The sequence below is a fragment of the Phodopus roborovskii genome, unplaced genomic scaffold (assembly GCF_943737965.1).
Source record: "Phodopus roborovskii unplaced genomic scaffold, PHOROB, whole genome shotgun sequence".
In the NCBI taxonomy this organism is placed as follows: Eukaryota; Metazoa; Chordata; class Mammalia; order Rodentia; family Cricetidae; genus Phodopus; species Phodopus roborovskii.
Window position 1 is genome coordinate 5,775,706 of NW_026126585.1, and position 16,061 is coordinate 5,791,766.

Genomic DNA, 16,061 nt, shown 5'->3' on the forward strand with positions numbered 1-16,061 from the left:
GGACACAGTAGGTATTGGGAAGATGGTTCCTATGGATATAGTAGGCATGGGGCAGATGGTACCCATGGATACAGCAGGCATGGGACAGGTGGTACCCATGCATACAGTAGGCATGGAGCAGATGATACCCTTGGACATAGGTATGGGGAAGATGGTACCCAAGGATACAGTAGGCATGGGGAAGATGGTGCCCTTGGATACAGTTGGTATGGGGAAGATGGTACCCAAGGATACAGTAGGCATGGGGAAGATGGTGCCCTTGGATACAGTTGGTATGGGGAAGATGGTACCCAAGGATACAGTAGGCATGGGGCAGATGGCAGTGGATGTTCACTTCCTACTGCTCATAATTCCTGAGGTACAAGTCCCATTCAGAGCCTCTCAGAGGAGGTGGAGGGATTGGCTGTCTGCTCCCCAACTCATTGTTGACACCCACCAACTCATTGTAGCTCTGAGAGTCCGATGGAAAGGCAAAGGGCAGCACATCCTCTGGCTGTAGTGAGAAGCGCCAGGGGTATTCATCCTGACTCATTCGGGCCAGCATGGATCGGTAGGGATTCTCAGCTAGGAAAAGACAAACATTTTTAGGGAATTTGTGAGGTATTTCTATGTGAAACCAGCATCTTTAGCTGTGTACGTAGCAAATGCCATTTGCAGCAGAGCATTCGTGTTTATTTTTTCTCAGTGGTATGGTGACTGAAATGTCATGCTCCTGTTTACAGTTAAATGTATTGGGTCACCAAACACACACACACACACACACACACACACACACACCTCATAACACATGCAACACACACAAAAAGCCAAACTCACACACACACTACATATTATACACACACAGGCACATAACATTCCACATACACACACCCTGCACACAACATACACATCACACACACATGCATGCACATACAACACCCCCACACTGATGCATGCACACACATACATAAAACATATACTGCACACACAAACATACCACACCCATACACCCACATACGCCACACACAGCACACACCACTCTCTCACATGTACACACACAGAACACACACATACACACACAATACACTGTGTACACACAGGCAGACACACACACACACACATACACACTAAGGCAGAATAGGGATTAGTTAGAAAGGAGGGGAAGGAAGGAGAAAAAGATGACCGTGGAATGAGTTACGATTAAAAGACATAAAAATGTATAAAAATGTCATACTGAAAATAATTGTTATGGATAATTAATACACGCTTGTGTAGACTTTGAAAGAATATTCAGATTTATGTATACTCAAGCATATATTGAGTAATATGCATGTACATGATTAGTTTCCTTGTAGTCATTCCTTCTTTCCCCCCCCCCTCTCCTTTTGAGACAGGGTCTCATACAGCCCATCCTGGCCTTGAACTTACTATGTAGCTAAGGATCCTGCTGCCTCCACTTCCCAAATGCTGCGATTACAGGTGTGTGTCATCAAGCTAGGTTTAGGGGCACTAGGAATGAAATTCAGACTCCATGGATATTAGGCAAATGCTGTACTGAGCAATGTGTTGGTACTCTCTCCCTTTGTTTTTATTTTATTTATTTATGATTTTATTTTTTGAGACAGAGTTTCCCTGTGTAGCCCTGGCTATCCTGGAACTTGATCTGTTGACCAGGTTGGGCTCCAACTCAGGCCTCCACATGCCTCTGCCTCCGGAGTGCTGGGATTAAAGGTGTGCAGCACCACACTCGGCTCACATTTGTTTTACATTGCTTATTTCATTGAGCTCATTACATTGCAGTTCTCTTAAAATCTGATTTTATTTTTAAAAGATTTTTGTTATTTTTAATTATGAGTTTGTGCGTGAGTGCCATCCCCAGAGACACCACAAGAGGGTGTCAGACTCCCTGAGTTAGAGTTACAGGTGGTTGTGAGTTGCCTGATGTGGGTGCTGGGAACAAACTCTGGGCCTCTGCAAGAGCAGCAAGCTGAGCCACCTCTCCAGTCCCCAGGACCAATTCTTCCTTAAAATATCCCTGATGAATTTAACCAAGAGAAAGTTGAGAGCTTTTATAAATAACGATGTGGGGTTTTCAGGTGACGTTAACTGTTTGTTAAAAACACTTTCCTTGTTAGAAACTTCAGTGTTAAAAATAAAATACTATAGGAGGAATAAACGAGCAATTAAAATGCTGCAGAGTATCTGGGGGAGGGACTGGAGGTAGTCTTGGTGGGGGGTTGTTGCTGCTTGGGGAGGTGGGGTGTGACAGAGGAGGGCTTGGGGGGGGGGTGTGGGATGCCACAGCTGCCTTTGGCCTTTCGTGGAAACCACAGGCTGGGTTCTTGGCCTTTGGGTTCTTGGAAGCAGCTTGTGGATCAGAGAGCTCTGAATGAATGGATCTCTTTCTCTCCCCTTTAACCTTCCTCCCTCTCCAGCAAGATGTGCATGTCTACGTTCATATGGTACACAAGTATGTGCAAGTATGTAGCGTGTGGGCATCTGCATGTGGAGGCCATAGACAACCTCAACTGTTGTTCCTCAGGTGCAGTCCACCTTGCTCTTAAGAGACAGCCTGCAACTTGCCAGGTAGACTAGGCTGGGCAGCCAGCTCCAGGGCTCCTGTCTCCATCTTCCCAGTGCTGGGATTGCAAGCATGTGCCACCATGGCCGGCTTTTTCTATGTGGGTTCTGGGGATCAAATACAGGTCCTCACATTTGCAAGCCACGTCCTTTCCTGACTGAACTATGTCCCCAGCCCTAACAATCAGATTTTCCAGAACAAGAGACAGTATGAGGCTTAAAGCTGCTCGTGTAAAAGCTAGGCTGAGTATACCCTAGAGTCAATCAATCATTCAGCAAGTATATAGACAAGTGTCCTTGTGTCCCTGCTGATGAGAAGCATCAGTGGACAGCGGGAGTTTGAGCTGAAGCCAGACTGCACCCGTGACACCACTCAGCCTAGGGTGGGTAGACCTCCGTGACTGACAGCTGGCATGGAGATCTGAGGCAGGTGTGGAAATAACGCCCAGAGATATCCATAGCCACACCCTCAAGGGTGAGCAGTTACACATGGGAATTCACACGTGGTGAGGGGGACCTGGTAGATGTCAGTAAATCAGGCCTCCCAAAGTGGAGAGCTTTTCCAGGCAGGCCTGAAAGGTAAAAGTGACATGAGGAAGGAGCCAGGAGCCAAGGGAAGCAGGCAGCTTTCAACAGTAGCGTCCAAGACAAGGAACTGTCCTGCTGACACCTTGGTTTTCGATTCCTGATCGCCAGAAGCTGTGACATTTATGTGTTCCTGTGCGTACACATATGTATGTTTGTGCATATCATGTGGATGCTGAAGTTGGCTGTCAGTTCTCAGGCATTTTCTACCTTCTGTTTGTGATAGGGTCTCCCATAGACCTGGAACTAGAGGCTAGGCTAGGTGCCAGGGAGCTCCTAGGCACCTTGCTGTCTCTGCCCCCCATCTCACTGTCACTGGCAACAACTGTACCTGCCTCTTATGTGGTTTTCAGGGGTTGAACTCAGGTCCTTACATTTTCAAGGCAAGGGCTTTGCTTTCTGCGCCGTCCCTCTGTCCCTGAATTTGTGTAATCTTAAGCCAGGAAGTTGGTATTGGTTCATCTTAATGGCCACGCAAAACTGGTGTGTAGAATCTGGGATGAGATTTGATATCGCCAGAGCCGAGTGCATCGGGAAAGAGCCCTCTAAGAGGCCATGGGTAGCAGCATCGCTAGCCTCTCCATACCTTGTATTAGTGATCGCTTGGCTTTGACGAGCTTTCTCATTATGCCTTCTTTGTCCATTTCACGAATAGCTCTCAGCATAATGTGCAACCTCCGTTCAAGCATGACCTGGGATGGGAAAGGACAACTTCAAAGTAGGAGTTGGCGCAAGGTTCTCTTGGCTGTCATGAGGTGGGCGGCTTCACACCAGCAAGCATTTCCCGCTATACACTACATGGCCACGGGCTCCAGTGCAATGGAAAGAAACCTCTGGAACTGAGCCAACGAATGACTTCTCTTGTTCCGCGTTGACTACTTAAGGTATTTTGTCACGGCAGGAGAAAGCTCAACAGCACACCACATCTTCGTCACTGTTCTCCCTTGTTTGAGGATGGCTTTGTCCCCTATAGAAGCCACACTCAAAAGGAAGAGACAGAGGTCTACAGGTGGCATAAGACACTGGGGGGGGGCGGGGCTTGGGAGGATGGGAGGGTGAACAGCACATTCTTTGCATCAAAGACTAGAAGGATTGCTCCTTTGAGGATAGGTAGACCAGTTGGTCCAAAGGGCAAGGCGACCCATAGGGAGGCAGGGGAGTGTTTTGGTCAGGGAGGGGGAATGGGAACACAAGCCCAGGGCAGGGGATGGTGTTCTTGGAAGAGGATGGGGACAGTGTGAAGGACAGAGGTGTGGCTGCAGTCAGACATGGCTCGTTCTAGGGTTGCATTAGAACCCTAGAAGCTTTTGTGTGGTGTGGTGTGGTGTATGCATGTGTCCATGAGCGAGTGTGTGTGTGTGTGTGTAAGCATGCATGTGCTTATGAAGGCCAGAAATTGATACTGGGTGTTGTTCTCAATTGTGTCTCCCCTTATTTTTTGAGACAGGGTCTCTCACTGAACCCCGAGCTCTCAGATTTGGCTAGGCTGGCTGGAGTCCCAGGATCATCCTTTTTCAGTGGCCCTAATATTAGGAGTACAGGCCCATGCCACCACACCTGACCCTTTACACAGGGGCTAAGGATCTGGACTCCTGTCCTCATGTAAATGGTAAGTGCTGTCCTGACTGAACCATCTGCCCAGCCCCATGAGATGCTTCTTTATCCATCCTGACCGCAGGAAGTCCCTGGAGGCTGTGCATGTACTTGGCAGTATATAGGTAATGGCAGTGAGCCCGTGTCACCTCTGAGATTCCCCATTCTCCACTGAAACAATTTCCCCCAATATCCCGTTGCTTTAGAAGAAAAAGCCATGTCCCCTGACTTGGGTGTGAATGTTTGTAGCAGCGTTACTCAGAATAGGCCAAGTGATGAAAACTGCTGGGATGCCCATGCGTGTATGGACAGATAAAGAAAACCTGGGCTATCCCAACAGTGGAACATCACACAGTGATTAAAAAAAAGAGAGAGTGAAGCGCTCCTTATGATACCACTGAAGATACAAAGTGAGAGGAGCCAGTTACAAAAGGTCTAACACTGTACGAGTCCATTTTCATGAAATGTCCAGAAAATCCAAGTCCATAGGGATAGAGTGTAGATGTATTGGCTGCCAGGAGCTTGCGGAGGAAGGGGATGGGTAGGGACTGCTCCTTTCTGGGCAATAAAAATGTTCTAAAACTAGGTAGCAGGCAGGGGAGTAGCTCTGTAGAGGGCTTGCCTGGGTTACACAAAGCCCCAGGTTCCATCCATAGTATGCACCTGGTGTGGTGGCCCACACCTGTACCTAACAGTCAGGAAGTGGAGGCAGGAGGATCGGGAGTTACTACACAGTGAGTTCAAGGTACCCCTGGGGTATAGACCCTGACCAAATAGATAGAGAACTCACATCGCATCAATGACTTTCTAAATACGTGACTGCATTAAGACCTTACTGCACTAGTTGCTTTAACTCCATCCTATCCGGGATTTCCCTGATCAGGCCATCTGTGGAAGACTGTTGATTGCTAACTGATGCACGAAGACCCAGCCCACAGCTGAGTGCGAGCCTGAGCCAGTGAGCTGCATTTCTTCATGGTTTCTGCTTCAGTTCCTGCCCCGAGTTCCCTCATGATGGATGGTGGCCTGGAAGTGTATGTCAAACAAAGGCTTCTTCCTCCAAGCTGCTTTTGGTCAGAGTGTATATCAGGGCAGCAGAGAGGAGCCTGGAACGCTTACTCAGTGAGATGCTTTGCAGAGGTGATATTTATACTGTGTGAGCTGCATCATACTGTGTGAGCTGCATCTCTAATACTTCCTTCCTACAAGGCCATTATTTGATCCCCGCCCCTCTGCTGACAACTAGACAGGTCAAAAACTAAAGAAGGCAGTCTAGAGCTGAGAGTCACCTTGCGAGCTGCTTGCTGAAACCGCCTCTGTGCCCGGAATCTGTTGAGCCACATGTTGTTAATGAGTGGATCAAAATTAGGATGGAATTCCTGGATTTTCTGTGAAGATAAAAGCATAGGCACACCTTACATTCAAATACAAAGAAAACTCTTTGGCATGAGTGTTTCATAAACGTTTTAGAGTCTGATCTCTGTCTGGGTGTGGTAGCACATGTCTGTAATGTCAGCATTCGGGAAGCTGAGGCAGGAGCATCATGAATTTGAAGTGATTCTGGCCTACTTAGCCAGACACTGTCACAGAATCAGGCGGGGGCCAACCTCCAGAACTCCCGTGTTGGTGCTGGGAATCCAATTGGGTCTTCTTGGAGAAGAACAGCCAGTGTTCTCACCACTGAGCAATTTCTCCAGCTCCCACTTTTTTTTTTTTTTTTTTTTTTTTTTTTTTTTTTTTGAGGCAGAGTCTCTTGCAGTAAGTAGAGCTCACTAATTTGAATAGACTGGCTATGGATCCTCCGAGCATAGCTGGCTTTTTATGTGGGTGTTGGGATTGAACTCGGGCCTTCAAGCTTGTGTGACATGCACTTTACCAGCTGAGCATCTCCCCAGACCACAATTATAAGTCTGGACATTTCACTTGCAAATACATAGCATCCTAGTTCGATTTAGATTGTCACGGCCTAGAGACATCTGAGAAGAGAGGAATCACCTGGATGTGACTGCCCGTGGGCACTTTGGGCGTGGTGGGGGTGGTGGGGGTGGGGGTGGGGGCTTAGGGTCTTACCTTGATTGTTAAATAGTATGAGGGCCCATCCCACCCTGGATTGTTTAAGAAATTTAAGTGTAAGCCTGCCTATGAGCCAGCTGGTAAGTGTCCCTCCATGGGCTCTGGATACTTCTTTGGCTGTGAGAAAAGCAGGCCTGCCTGGGAACTCCTGCCTCGAGACCCCTTGACAATAGATTGTGGTTATGAGCCAAATAAACCTTCGTGCCCCTAAGTTTTTTTTTTTTTTTTTTTTTTTTTTTTTATCTGTATAATCCAGAGGAGGGCATCGGATTCCCTAAAGCTGGAGTTCCAGGATGCTTTGAGATGCTGACATGGATGTTGGGAACTGCACTTGGGTCCTTAGAGAGAGCAGCATGAACCACAGAGCTGCCTCCAGGCTCCTTAAGTTACTTTTGATCAGAAAGGAAACCAAGACAGGTTAAGATAGCACCTGGGAAAAAAAAAAGCATACTAAAAACAATTGTTTCCTCCTGGTGAAGGGATTTCCGTGAAACTCGTTGGTGCCTTTGGAAATGAATAGTTAAGGGTTGGCACTTGATTAGGTGAAGAGAAATTACTTACCTCCTCCAGCTCACGGACAATTCTCTTGTTGCTCTGTAAAGTCTGGAGTCGCTGAAATTCTTCCTCGAAAACAGGATCATCTCGGTCTTGCTGGATTTTTTTTTATATGAGGAGACATATTAAAGTCAAAGATGAATGTATAAAATTTCAATTTAAAGCTCCTGGGGGAGCCAGGCAGGCAGTAATGGCACGCCCCTTTAATCCCAGCACCGAGGCAGGCGGCTCTCTGTGAATTCGAGGCCAATCTGGTCTACAAAGCGAGTTCCACGACAGCCAGGGCTACACAGAGAAACCCAGTCTCAAAGAACAAACACAACCAAAAGAAAAACAGAAAACCCAAAACCAACACACACACACACACACCAAACAAACAAACAAACAAAAAAACAAAACAAAAATAAAGCTCATGGAACCTATTGGACAATGAGCTGCCCTGCCATGGAGTGCTGGCAAGTTAAAGCATTCACTACTCTTACTGTTCAAGAATGGGGAGCTTTAATAACAACAAGGGTCTCATGTAGCCCAGGCTGGCCTCAAATTCACTATATGTCTGAGGATGACCCTGAGCTTCTATCTCCCTGCCTCCACCTCACAGAGAGCCCCAGCTAGCTAGGAATCAGTCCCTCACGAACCATGGGACTTGAACAATACCGGGTGTTTTGGTAACTAGGTTGCAGGTCCTCCAGTGTGAACTCTGTACATGACAACATATGGTAACGCCACAAAGGCAGTAATGCCCCAAAGGCTGGCCACAGAGGCTGTAATGACCCAGAGGCCACAGAGGCCACAGAGGCCACAGAGGCCACAGAGGTAGCTTTGTAGTCAAGAGTGGTTGCTGGCCTTGCAGAGGGGCCCTACCTACCACTGTGTTGAGCGGCTCACTACTGCCTGGAACTCCAGCTCCAGGGGAGAAGATGTCCTCTTCCGGCCCCCACAGGCACCCACTCACAGATGCATACTCGCACACAGCCACTCACGTGTACAGATAAGTACAATTAAATACATCTTTAAAAAAGAGATTGGCCATGTCCATATCCTTTCTACTCACTGAGACCCTGAAGTTCACACTACTAAGCTTTGCTGGTTTTTGTTGTTGTTTGTGGAGAGGGGGGGGATTAACTGGATTGCCTATAATTCATATGCCAATGCCTCAGTCCCTAGCACCATGGCATGTGACTCTACCTGCCATCCAGCTCTTGGGTGGCTCCTGACAACGGTTTGGGGCCTCTCCTTCCCATGTACTGCAGATCACAGGGCAGGAACCACTCATCCAGAACCACGGCCAGAGCCTGAGTAAGTGCCTTCATTTGAAGTCCTCTGCTAATTCTTGCTTCTTATTTTGACTGAGCTCACTCTTTCTCTGGCTTCTGAATGTCCCCAGCAGACCCAGCATAGGTTTCTTGTGTCATCTATAGACACTCCACTTACAATTAGCAGTTTATGTGTGCTCAGCCCTCTGCCTCCCCCCTCCCACCCCCGGAATTGAGCCCAGGGCCTCAAACATACAAGGCAAACGCTCTGACATTCAGTGGTAATCTCAGCTTTATACAAATTGCCTTTCCCCTGATGCAGTGACATAAATGATATTGACTCAGCAGCCATTCTGACCTTGTACTTCTCCTGTGCTTTTTGCCGCTCCTCACCGAGCTCTTTTCTATACTTTAAAGTTGTGTGTTCTTTACCAAGGTGCACCTGCCTGTGGAGAAAAATACAACCTCCAGAAGCCGTCAGCCATGAGTGTTTTAGCTTGATTTTATAACCGAGAAGGAATGTCGAGAAAGTGAAAGGCTGGGGTGAATAATATGTCACATGAGAAATGAAGCTTATCCCAGGCGCTGGTGGTGCACGCCTTTAATCCCAGCCCTTGGGGGGCAGAGGCAGGGGAATCTCTGAGTTCTGGCCAGTCTGATTTACAGAGCGAGTCCCTGGACAGACGGAGCTACACAGAGATACCCTGTCTTGAAAAACCAAAACCAAAGGAAGAAGAAGAAAAGAAGAGAAAGGAGGAGGAGGAGGAGGAGGAGAAAGAGGCAGGAGGAAAAGAAAGCCAATCTTCTAATGACTTATGTTAAAAATGTCTACAAATTAATGTAACAAGGGCCTAAGAGTGTTTGCTTTGCCAGCGTGAGAGCCCGAGCTTAGTCCCTAGGAGCAGGAGCCTTGCACAAAAAGCCATGAGTGGTGGTATGCTCTTATTATCCTGGCACTGTGGAGGTTCAGGCAGATCCAATGACAGCCACCCCAGCCTGCTTAGAAAGCTCCAGGCCATGAGAGGCCCTGTCTCAGAAAACAAGGTTGGGGCTAGAGAGACAGCTCTTCCAGAGGGCCCGGGTTCCTTTAGTAGCCCCTACATGGCAGCTCACAAGGGACTGTGACTCCAGTGCCAGGGGATCTGATGCCCCTCTTCTGGCCCCCACTGTTAACACATATGCACCCACAAACATGCAGACGAAACAGGGTTCCACATCAAATAAGACAAATGATACCAGGTGGATGACACCTGAGGAGCAATACCGGAGGGTTACTTCTACCTTCCACAAGCTCTCTCTCTCTCTGTCTCTCTGTCTCTCTCTCTCTGTCTCTCTGTCTCTCTCTCTCTGTCTCTCTCTCTCACACACACACACTCTTTCACACTCACATCCACATAACACTCAGTCTCTTTCACACACACACACTCACACAATACTCTAACACACACATTCTGTCTCTCTCCCCCCCACACACACTCACACACACACTCATATATACTCTATCGCACACACACATGCACATGCACGCACACGCGCACGCGCACGCACGCACACACCAAATACTTAGCATCACTAGTAGTCAGGGAAATAGAGCTCTAAACCATACAAAGCAACAGGTGTTGCTGAGGATGTAGAACAGCTGCTCCTCTCCAGTGTTGCTGTTGAAAATGAAGAAACAACCTAGAGATTGAGCTGTGGTATACTACACAATGGAACATGATAGTTACAAAAGGTGAACTAGTCATAAATGCTGAGATGTGGATGGATCTTGAAAATGTCTTAAGTGACAGAAGCCTATGACTAAAATTTGCACCATCTGGGGCTGGAGAGATGGCTCAGAGGTTAAGAGCACTGACTGCTCTTCCAGTTCAATCCCCAGCTACCACATGGTGGCTCACAACCACCTGTAATGAGATCTGGTGCCCTCTGCTGGCAGACAGGGATACATGCAGACAGAATACTATATATACAATAAACAAATCTTAAAAAAAAATTTGCACCATTGGATAGTACGTGAATTTAGTATTTATTTTAAACTGTAAGTTAGAAGAGATTAAAGATTAGACATGGGCAGGTGAGATGGCCTAGAGCCACCGCGCCTGGCACCCCAGTTCCATCTCTGGAGCCAACTCTCTCAAGCTGTCCTCTGGCCTTCACAGGTGTGTCATAGCATGTACACACCACATAGGACTTCCAAACAGATACTGCTGTGAGTTTAAATACACAATTTAAGAAAGCAAATGCGTCTCTAGGAAAAAATAACGGGGCATGTGCATTTTCACTGACTTACTCAAGATGAACACATGGCGAGGGTCCTGGGGTTCTATAGTCTAAACTAATACAGAAAGAAAAAGTCTATTTGACCACCGAGGCACAAGAATGCTTTGCCCTGAATGTCTGCAACCGGGACTGTCCCCAGCTGCTCCCGCTGAGCGGGGCTGGGTGGCAGGGAGGCGGGGCCAAGTCTTGTACAGCTCACTATTGTCCTGCCTTGTCTGCTGTGTAGGAAACAACATGTCTTAGTTACAATAATGTATTTCTAATGGCGACCCACTCTGAGCTAGAAACACGGGCTGAGGAGAAGGAATAATTGGATTCGCCATGGGAGTTTATCAGTAATTGCTTGTCATTTTGTCTCCTGCGTCAAAGGCCATCCCCCTGAAAGCAGTCACCTTGTCACTTAATACACATTATCCCTCAATATTTACCACTTAAGATGGTTCTCGCTCTCTTCCAGGATATTCTGTCTGACTTTCTGTTCGAAGAGCGCCTCCTTCATCTGTCTGGTTTTGGAGACTTCGTCACCCTGGTCCAGGACTGGAGGCAGGAGTGGGCAGAGATCGTTGCTGTAATCAAATCAGTCACTTGCCCAGACAAACACAATTGTGTTTCTAACCATGCCGCCTAACAGACATCTAACCGAGTTTTGCTCGTAAATAATACATGTGGCTGGACACATTTCTTTCTTATTCTGCCCTAGGGACTGGTTTGTGGCAGACCAAGTGGCAGTTACCTTGTCTTAATTGCTTAATCTTCAACTTCCCTGGCTCTTGGTTTAAGACGGTTGCCACGGCGAATGGATTGGACAGATCTGCTGGAAACCGCAGGTTGTGGTACTCGATTTCCTGAGGACCAAGGAGGGAGGGGTGAGTTCTTTTGTCCCAGCCTCTCCATTGCACTGGGGGTGCCCCCCCCCATTTACCTTAAGCTTCTGAGGCTTTGCCTTTGCGGGAGTCTGGTAAAAGTGAACATATGCTGTTTTTTCTGGAGGAATGTTTACTTTCCTAGAACGATTATTTACTCTTTTGAACTCTTCTAATCTGGAGTTTAAAACAGATGGGAAGTTAGTGAATACTGCAACAGTTTAAAGATTTATTTTTACTTTATGGTTGCTGCCGGTGTACCTGATTTCCCAGAGTTGGAGTTACAGACAGGTGCGAGCTGCCATGCTGGTGCTGGGAACAACCCAAGCCTTCCACTAGGTCAGCCAGCAGAACCTATCTCTGCCCATCTCTATACCCCACAGCTCAAGGCATTTGTTTTTGTGTTCTTTCTGATAAAACTATCACTTGTGGATCAGTATTATAATTAAACTAAGTTTGTTCATGGAAACACATTTCATATCAGTATATTAACATATAATCACATACATGTGTATATGTACTTATGTACGGATACATATATACACCAGTGGTTGTCTTCCTTCCCATCCTTAAAAATGTGTGTATGTGTGTGTGTGTGTGTGTGTGCGTGTGTGTGCGCGCGCCATGACATGCATGTGGAGATCAGAGGACAACATCACTCTCCCTCTACTATGTGGGTCCCAGGTATGGAACTCAGTCTTGGCGGCAAGCACCTTAGGTGCTGAGCCCTCTCTCCTTTGCATTCCTCATGAATATGAGAAGTAGAATCGCACCACAGGCTAAGGAACGCTCTGGTGGTCTAGATTATTTATTTCTAGCCTGAAGCTCTTCAACAGTTTAAGCTGCTTATTTTAGAAAGCATGACTTTGATTTACTTTCCTAGTGAAAGAATAATTATGCTCTCTGGAAAACAAAAAGAAAACCCGGGGTGGGCTTCCCGCTAGGTTGGGAGGCCACCTGCCTCTATGCTCTAGAGCCTGTTATGTAGACTCCTCTTGTAATTCAAGTGTTGTTTCTGTAGTGCTGGGTTGAAGCTGGGATTACACACATGCCAGGCAAGAGACCAATGAATGATATGCACCCCCGGCTTTAAAAACAAACGTCTGGGGGTGTTACAGGAAGAGAGAGAAAATCCGGGTTCTTCTTATTCGTTTAAAGGCAGGCGCTTGCTATATAGTTCAGGCTACCTTTGAACCCATGATCTTCCCACCTCAGCCTCCTCAGTGGTAAGATTCCAAGTGCGCACCACAATGTTCATAACTGGATTGGGTTGGACTTTTGATGAAGTGTTAAGAAACAATTGGGGCTGTGGCTCTAGCTCAGTTAGTAGGGTGCTTGTCTAGAATGCAGAGTCCTGGGTTCTGTCCCCAGCACCATATAAACTAGGTGTAGCGATGCATATCCCAGCACTCCAGAGGTGGAGGCGGCAGGAATGTTAAAATCATCTTGGTTCTACAGTGAGCCCGAGGCCAGCCTGGGCTACCTGAGTAGACAGAAACATGAAGAAACCGTACGGCAAGGCCATGTTGGGGTGGCAGGTCCCAGTGAAGACACATTCGTACGGCTGAGAGTTGAACTGTGAGATCCACAACTGAATTTTTATTTGTGCCATCCCGTACTGGACGGGTGTGAACTTGACAGTTACATTTGCCTTCCCGTTAGCTGGAATTATTCCTGTAATGAAAGGGGGGGGATGTGATCTCATCAGTCATTTTTCTTGTGGCTGTGACAAAATACCCAACAAAAGCAGTTTAAGGAAGGGAGGGTTTGTTCTGGCTCACAGTTTGAGGACTCACAGTCCATCATGGTGGAGAGTCATGGTAGCTGGTCACATGGTAGCCACAGTTAGGGAGCAGAGAGAGAGAGGGAGAGAGAGAGAGAGAGATGCTGTGCTCAGCTCACTTTATTCTTTTTATTGTCTAAGACCCCAGGCCGTGGAATGGGATGTCCCACTTTGATGAACCCATGCCCTGCCCAGGTTTTTTCCCCTTCTGGCATTGCCAGGCAGGATTAGCCATCACAGAGGCATCTGCTCTGCTCACCAAGCGCAGCTGACAAGGCAACCCCAACCCCATCTTCCCAGCGCAGCGTGGGTGTGCCTCTGCTCACTCTACAATCTCTTCAGAGTGCACATGACTCCACTTCTGAGCGTTGACACAGACCTTGCTTATCAGCGACCGCACAAATCCTTCCCAACAATTATCTGATCGTGTAGTTATACAAATACGGCCAAATCCGTCTGTATCCGTGCCTCAAAGGTAAATTCCCAGAGTGCTGACCCTAGAGCAAACGGCCAGAATGCAACGCCAGTGCTGTGAGCAATAAGGAGAACTAGGAACACACACTTCCAGGAGTTTGAGTCCAGACAGTTCAACTCCATGTGTTTTTCTGTAACTTTGCTCTTTCCTCCAAATCTTCCTCCTTCCCTCCCCTCCCTCCCTTTCTCCCTAGTGTTGGGGCTGAAGTCCAAGGCCTTATCCATGCTTGGCAATTCGTTCTACCACGAGGTTACACCCCCAGCCCCTCCTTTCGAATCTTTCCGATGAACTGGCGTCCCTTCCACTGTTAAACAGCACTTCTGCCATATCCTCCTTCGTGTATCTGGTACCAATCGGGCTTAGAACACCGTGTGTCCTAGGGTTGTTAGGGTCACAGCCTAACACAGCCCTAACAAGTCAGGCTGTAGCATTCATCTTCAATAAGTCGTTAAAGAGACAAACTAAAGAAAAAAAAATAAAAACAGAAAAAAGAGGTTTAGCCAGTGCACCTAGGAGAATGAAGAGGCCCAGCGGCCCGCAAGTCCACCCATGATATGAGGCTCAGATTTAAACAGAAGGCAAGCGATGTGTATAGCTAAGCTGTCCCAGTCAAGGTGTGGTCCTGCCCATCACCGACCCATACTATCTCACGGCCATTCTCCCGAAAGGTTGTCGGAACTGTGTGACATCTCTGTGTGGGTCCTCCCTGAACGTTACCTTCCCGGGGAATTGCAAGCACCCAAGACAGACACTAGGTCACGGCTGTTTTACCTACTGTACCTCTCCTGTGGGTCTTTAAAAACGGGCCGTCAATAGTTTCTAAGAGAGGGAGAGACATCCTCCCCAGTGGTGTAGCCACTGACAAGGTGCCCGTGCTCCTGTAAGCAATCCCTCATGAAACGCAGCAGGACACACACATGGAAGTGGGGGGGGGGCTAGTTAGGAAGAGCAGGGTCAGTGGAGGGGTAGGGGACCAGGGGTGAATATGATCAAAATGCATTACATATACATGTGAAAATACCATCACAAGCCATTATGTCATATAGGTAATATGGAAGACTGGGTTTATGGCTCAGTGGGCAAAGGGCTTGCTGTACAAGCATAAGGATGTGAGCTGGGCTCCCCAACACCCATGTAAAACCTGACAAAGCAAAGCATGTGTAACCCCAGCAGCACTGGGAAGGGTGGAGACAGGAGAGTGCCTGGAGCTCACAGGCCAGCCTAGCAGAAACAGTGAGGGACTCTGCCTCAAAAGGTAAGGAGGGGGACAGTTAAGGTAGGCATCCCGGTGTGAGCATGCACACTCGAGGGCGCGCATGCACACACACACAAACACACACACACACACAGAGACCGAGGTCACATTTGTTAAGTGCAGGCTACTGTTGCATCTTAAGCCCACGGTCACTTAGAAAGAATCACCAGAGACGCTGGGTCTGCAGGCCAACAGCAGACCATTTGTGTAGAAATCTCAACTGGAGAGACTTTAATACCTTCAGCATCGCTTGGTCAGAGCATCATCCTGTGGGATCTACAGGCCATTCAGGACTTGAGGCCAAGAGCATCCTAATGCTTCACGCCAGCTCATTAATGTAAAGACGTAAGAACAAGCTCTGGGGTGAGGATTAATGTTACCTTGACCTGGGTGATTAATTTTTAAGTGCTCCCCACCTAGACATAATACATAAAGCCTGCTGTGGAGACATAGCGCAGGCCACCACAGTAAGCTGGATTTTGCTTCTTTTGTTTTTGTTTTTACTCTGTTAGTGCAGCTCCATTGCTTGAACATGAAAGTGACAGGCTGTGCAATGTTGACAGTTGTAAAATATGAGCCAAGGTTTGGCAACAACTGCTTGGCCAAAATTCATAGTGGCACAAAGGAGTAATGTTTTATAAGTAAGCAAGGTATCCTCAATATTTAACCTCAATTGGAAAAAAAAAAATCTGTCTCGGGGCTGGGGGGGCGTGGCTCGGTCTGTAGGATGCTTACCCAGCATGCACGAAGATCCCCAACCCCACACAAACCAACATTAGTGGTG

At 47.6% G+C, this 16,061-nt stretch overlaps 1 protein-coding gene across 1 annotated transcript in view; it reads right to left on the reverse strand.

Moving 5' to 3' along the window:
- The window catches only part of Cfap221 (cilia and flagella associated protein 221), a 68,970-nt gene that overhangs the window by 18,046 nt on the left and 34,863 nt on the right, over positions 1–16,061 (reverse strand). The window contains exons 8-16 of the mRNA XM_051203980.1: positions 13,279–13,438; positions 11,824–11,941; positions 11,635–11,746; positions 11,330–11,438; positions 8,980–9,067; positions 7,372–7,461; positions 6,027–6,125; positions 3,731–3,836; positions 437–564 (exon numbers count right to left, since the gene is read on the reverse strand). Coding sequence (XP_051059937.1) covers positions 437–564; positions 3,731–3,836; positions 6,027–6,125; positions 7,372–7,461; positions 8,980–9,067; positions 11,330–11,438; positions 11,635–11,746; positions 11,824–11,941; positions 13,279–13,438 — 1,010 coding nt within the window. The remainder of the gene's footprint in view (positions 1–436; positions 565–3,730; positions 3,837–6,026; positions 6,126–7,371; positions 7,462–8,979; positions 9,068–11,329; positions 11,439–11,634; positions 11,747–11,823; positions 11,942–13,278; positions 13,439–16,061) is intronic.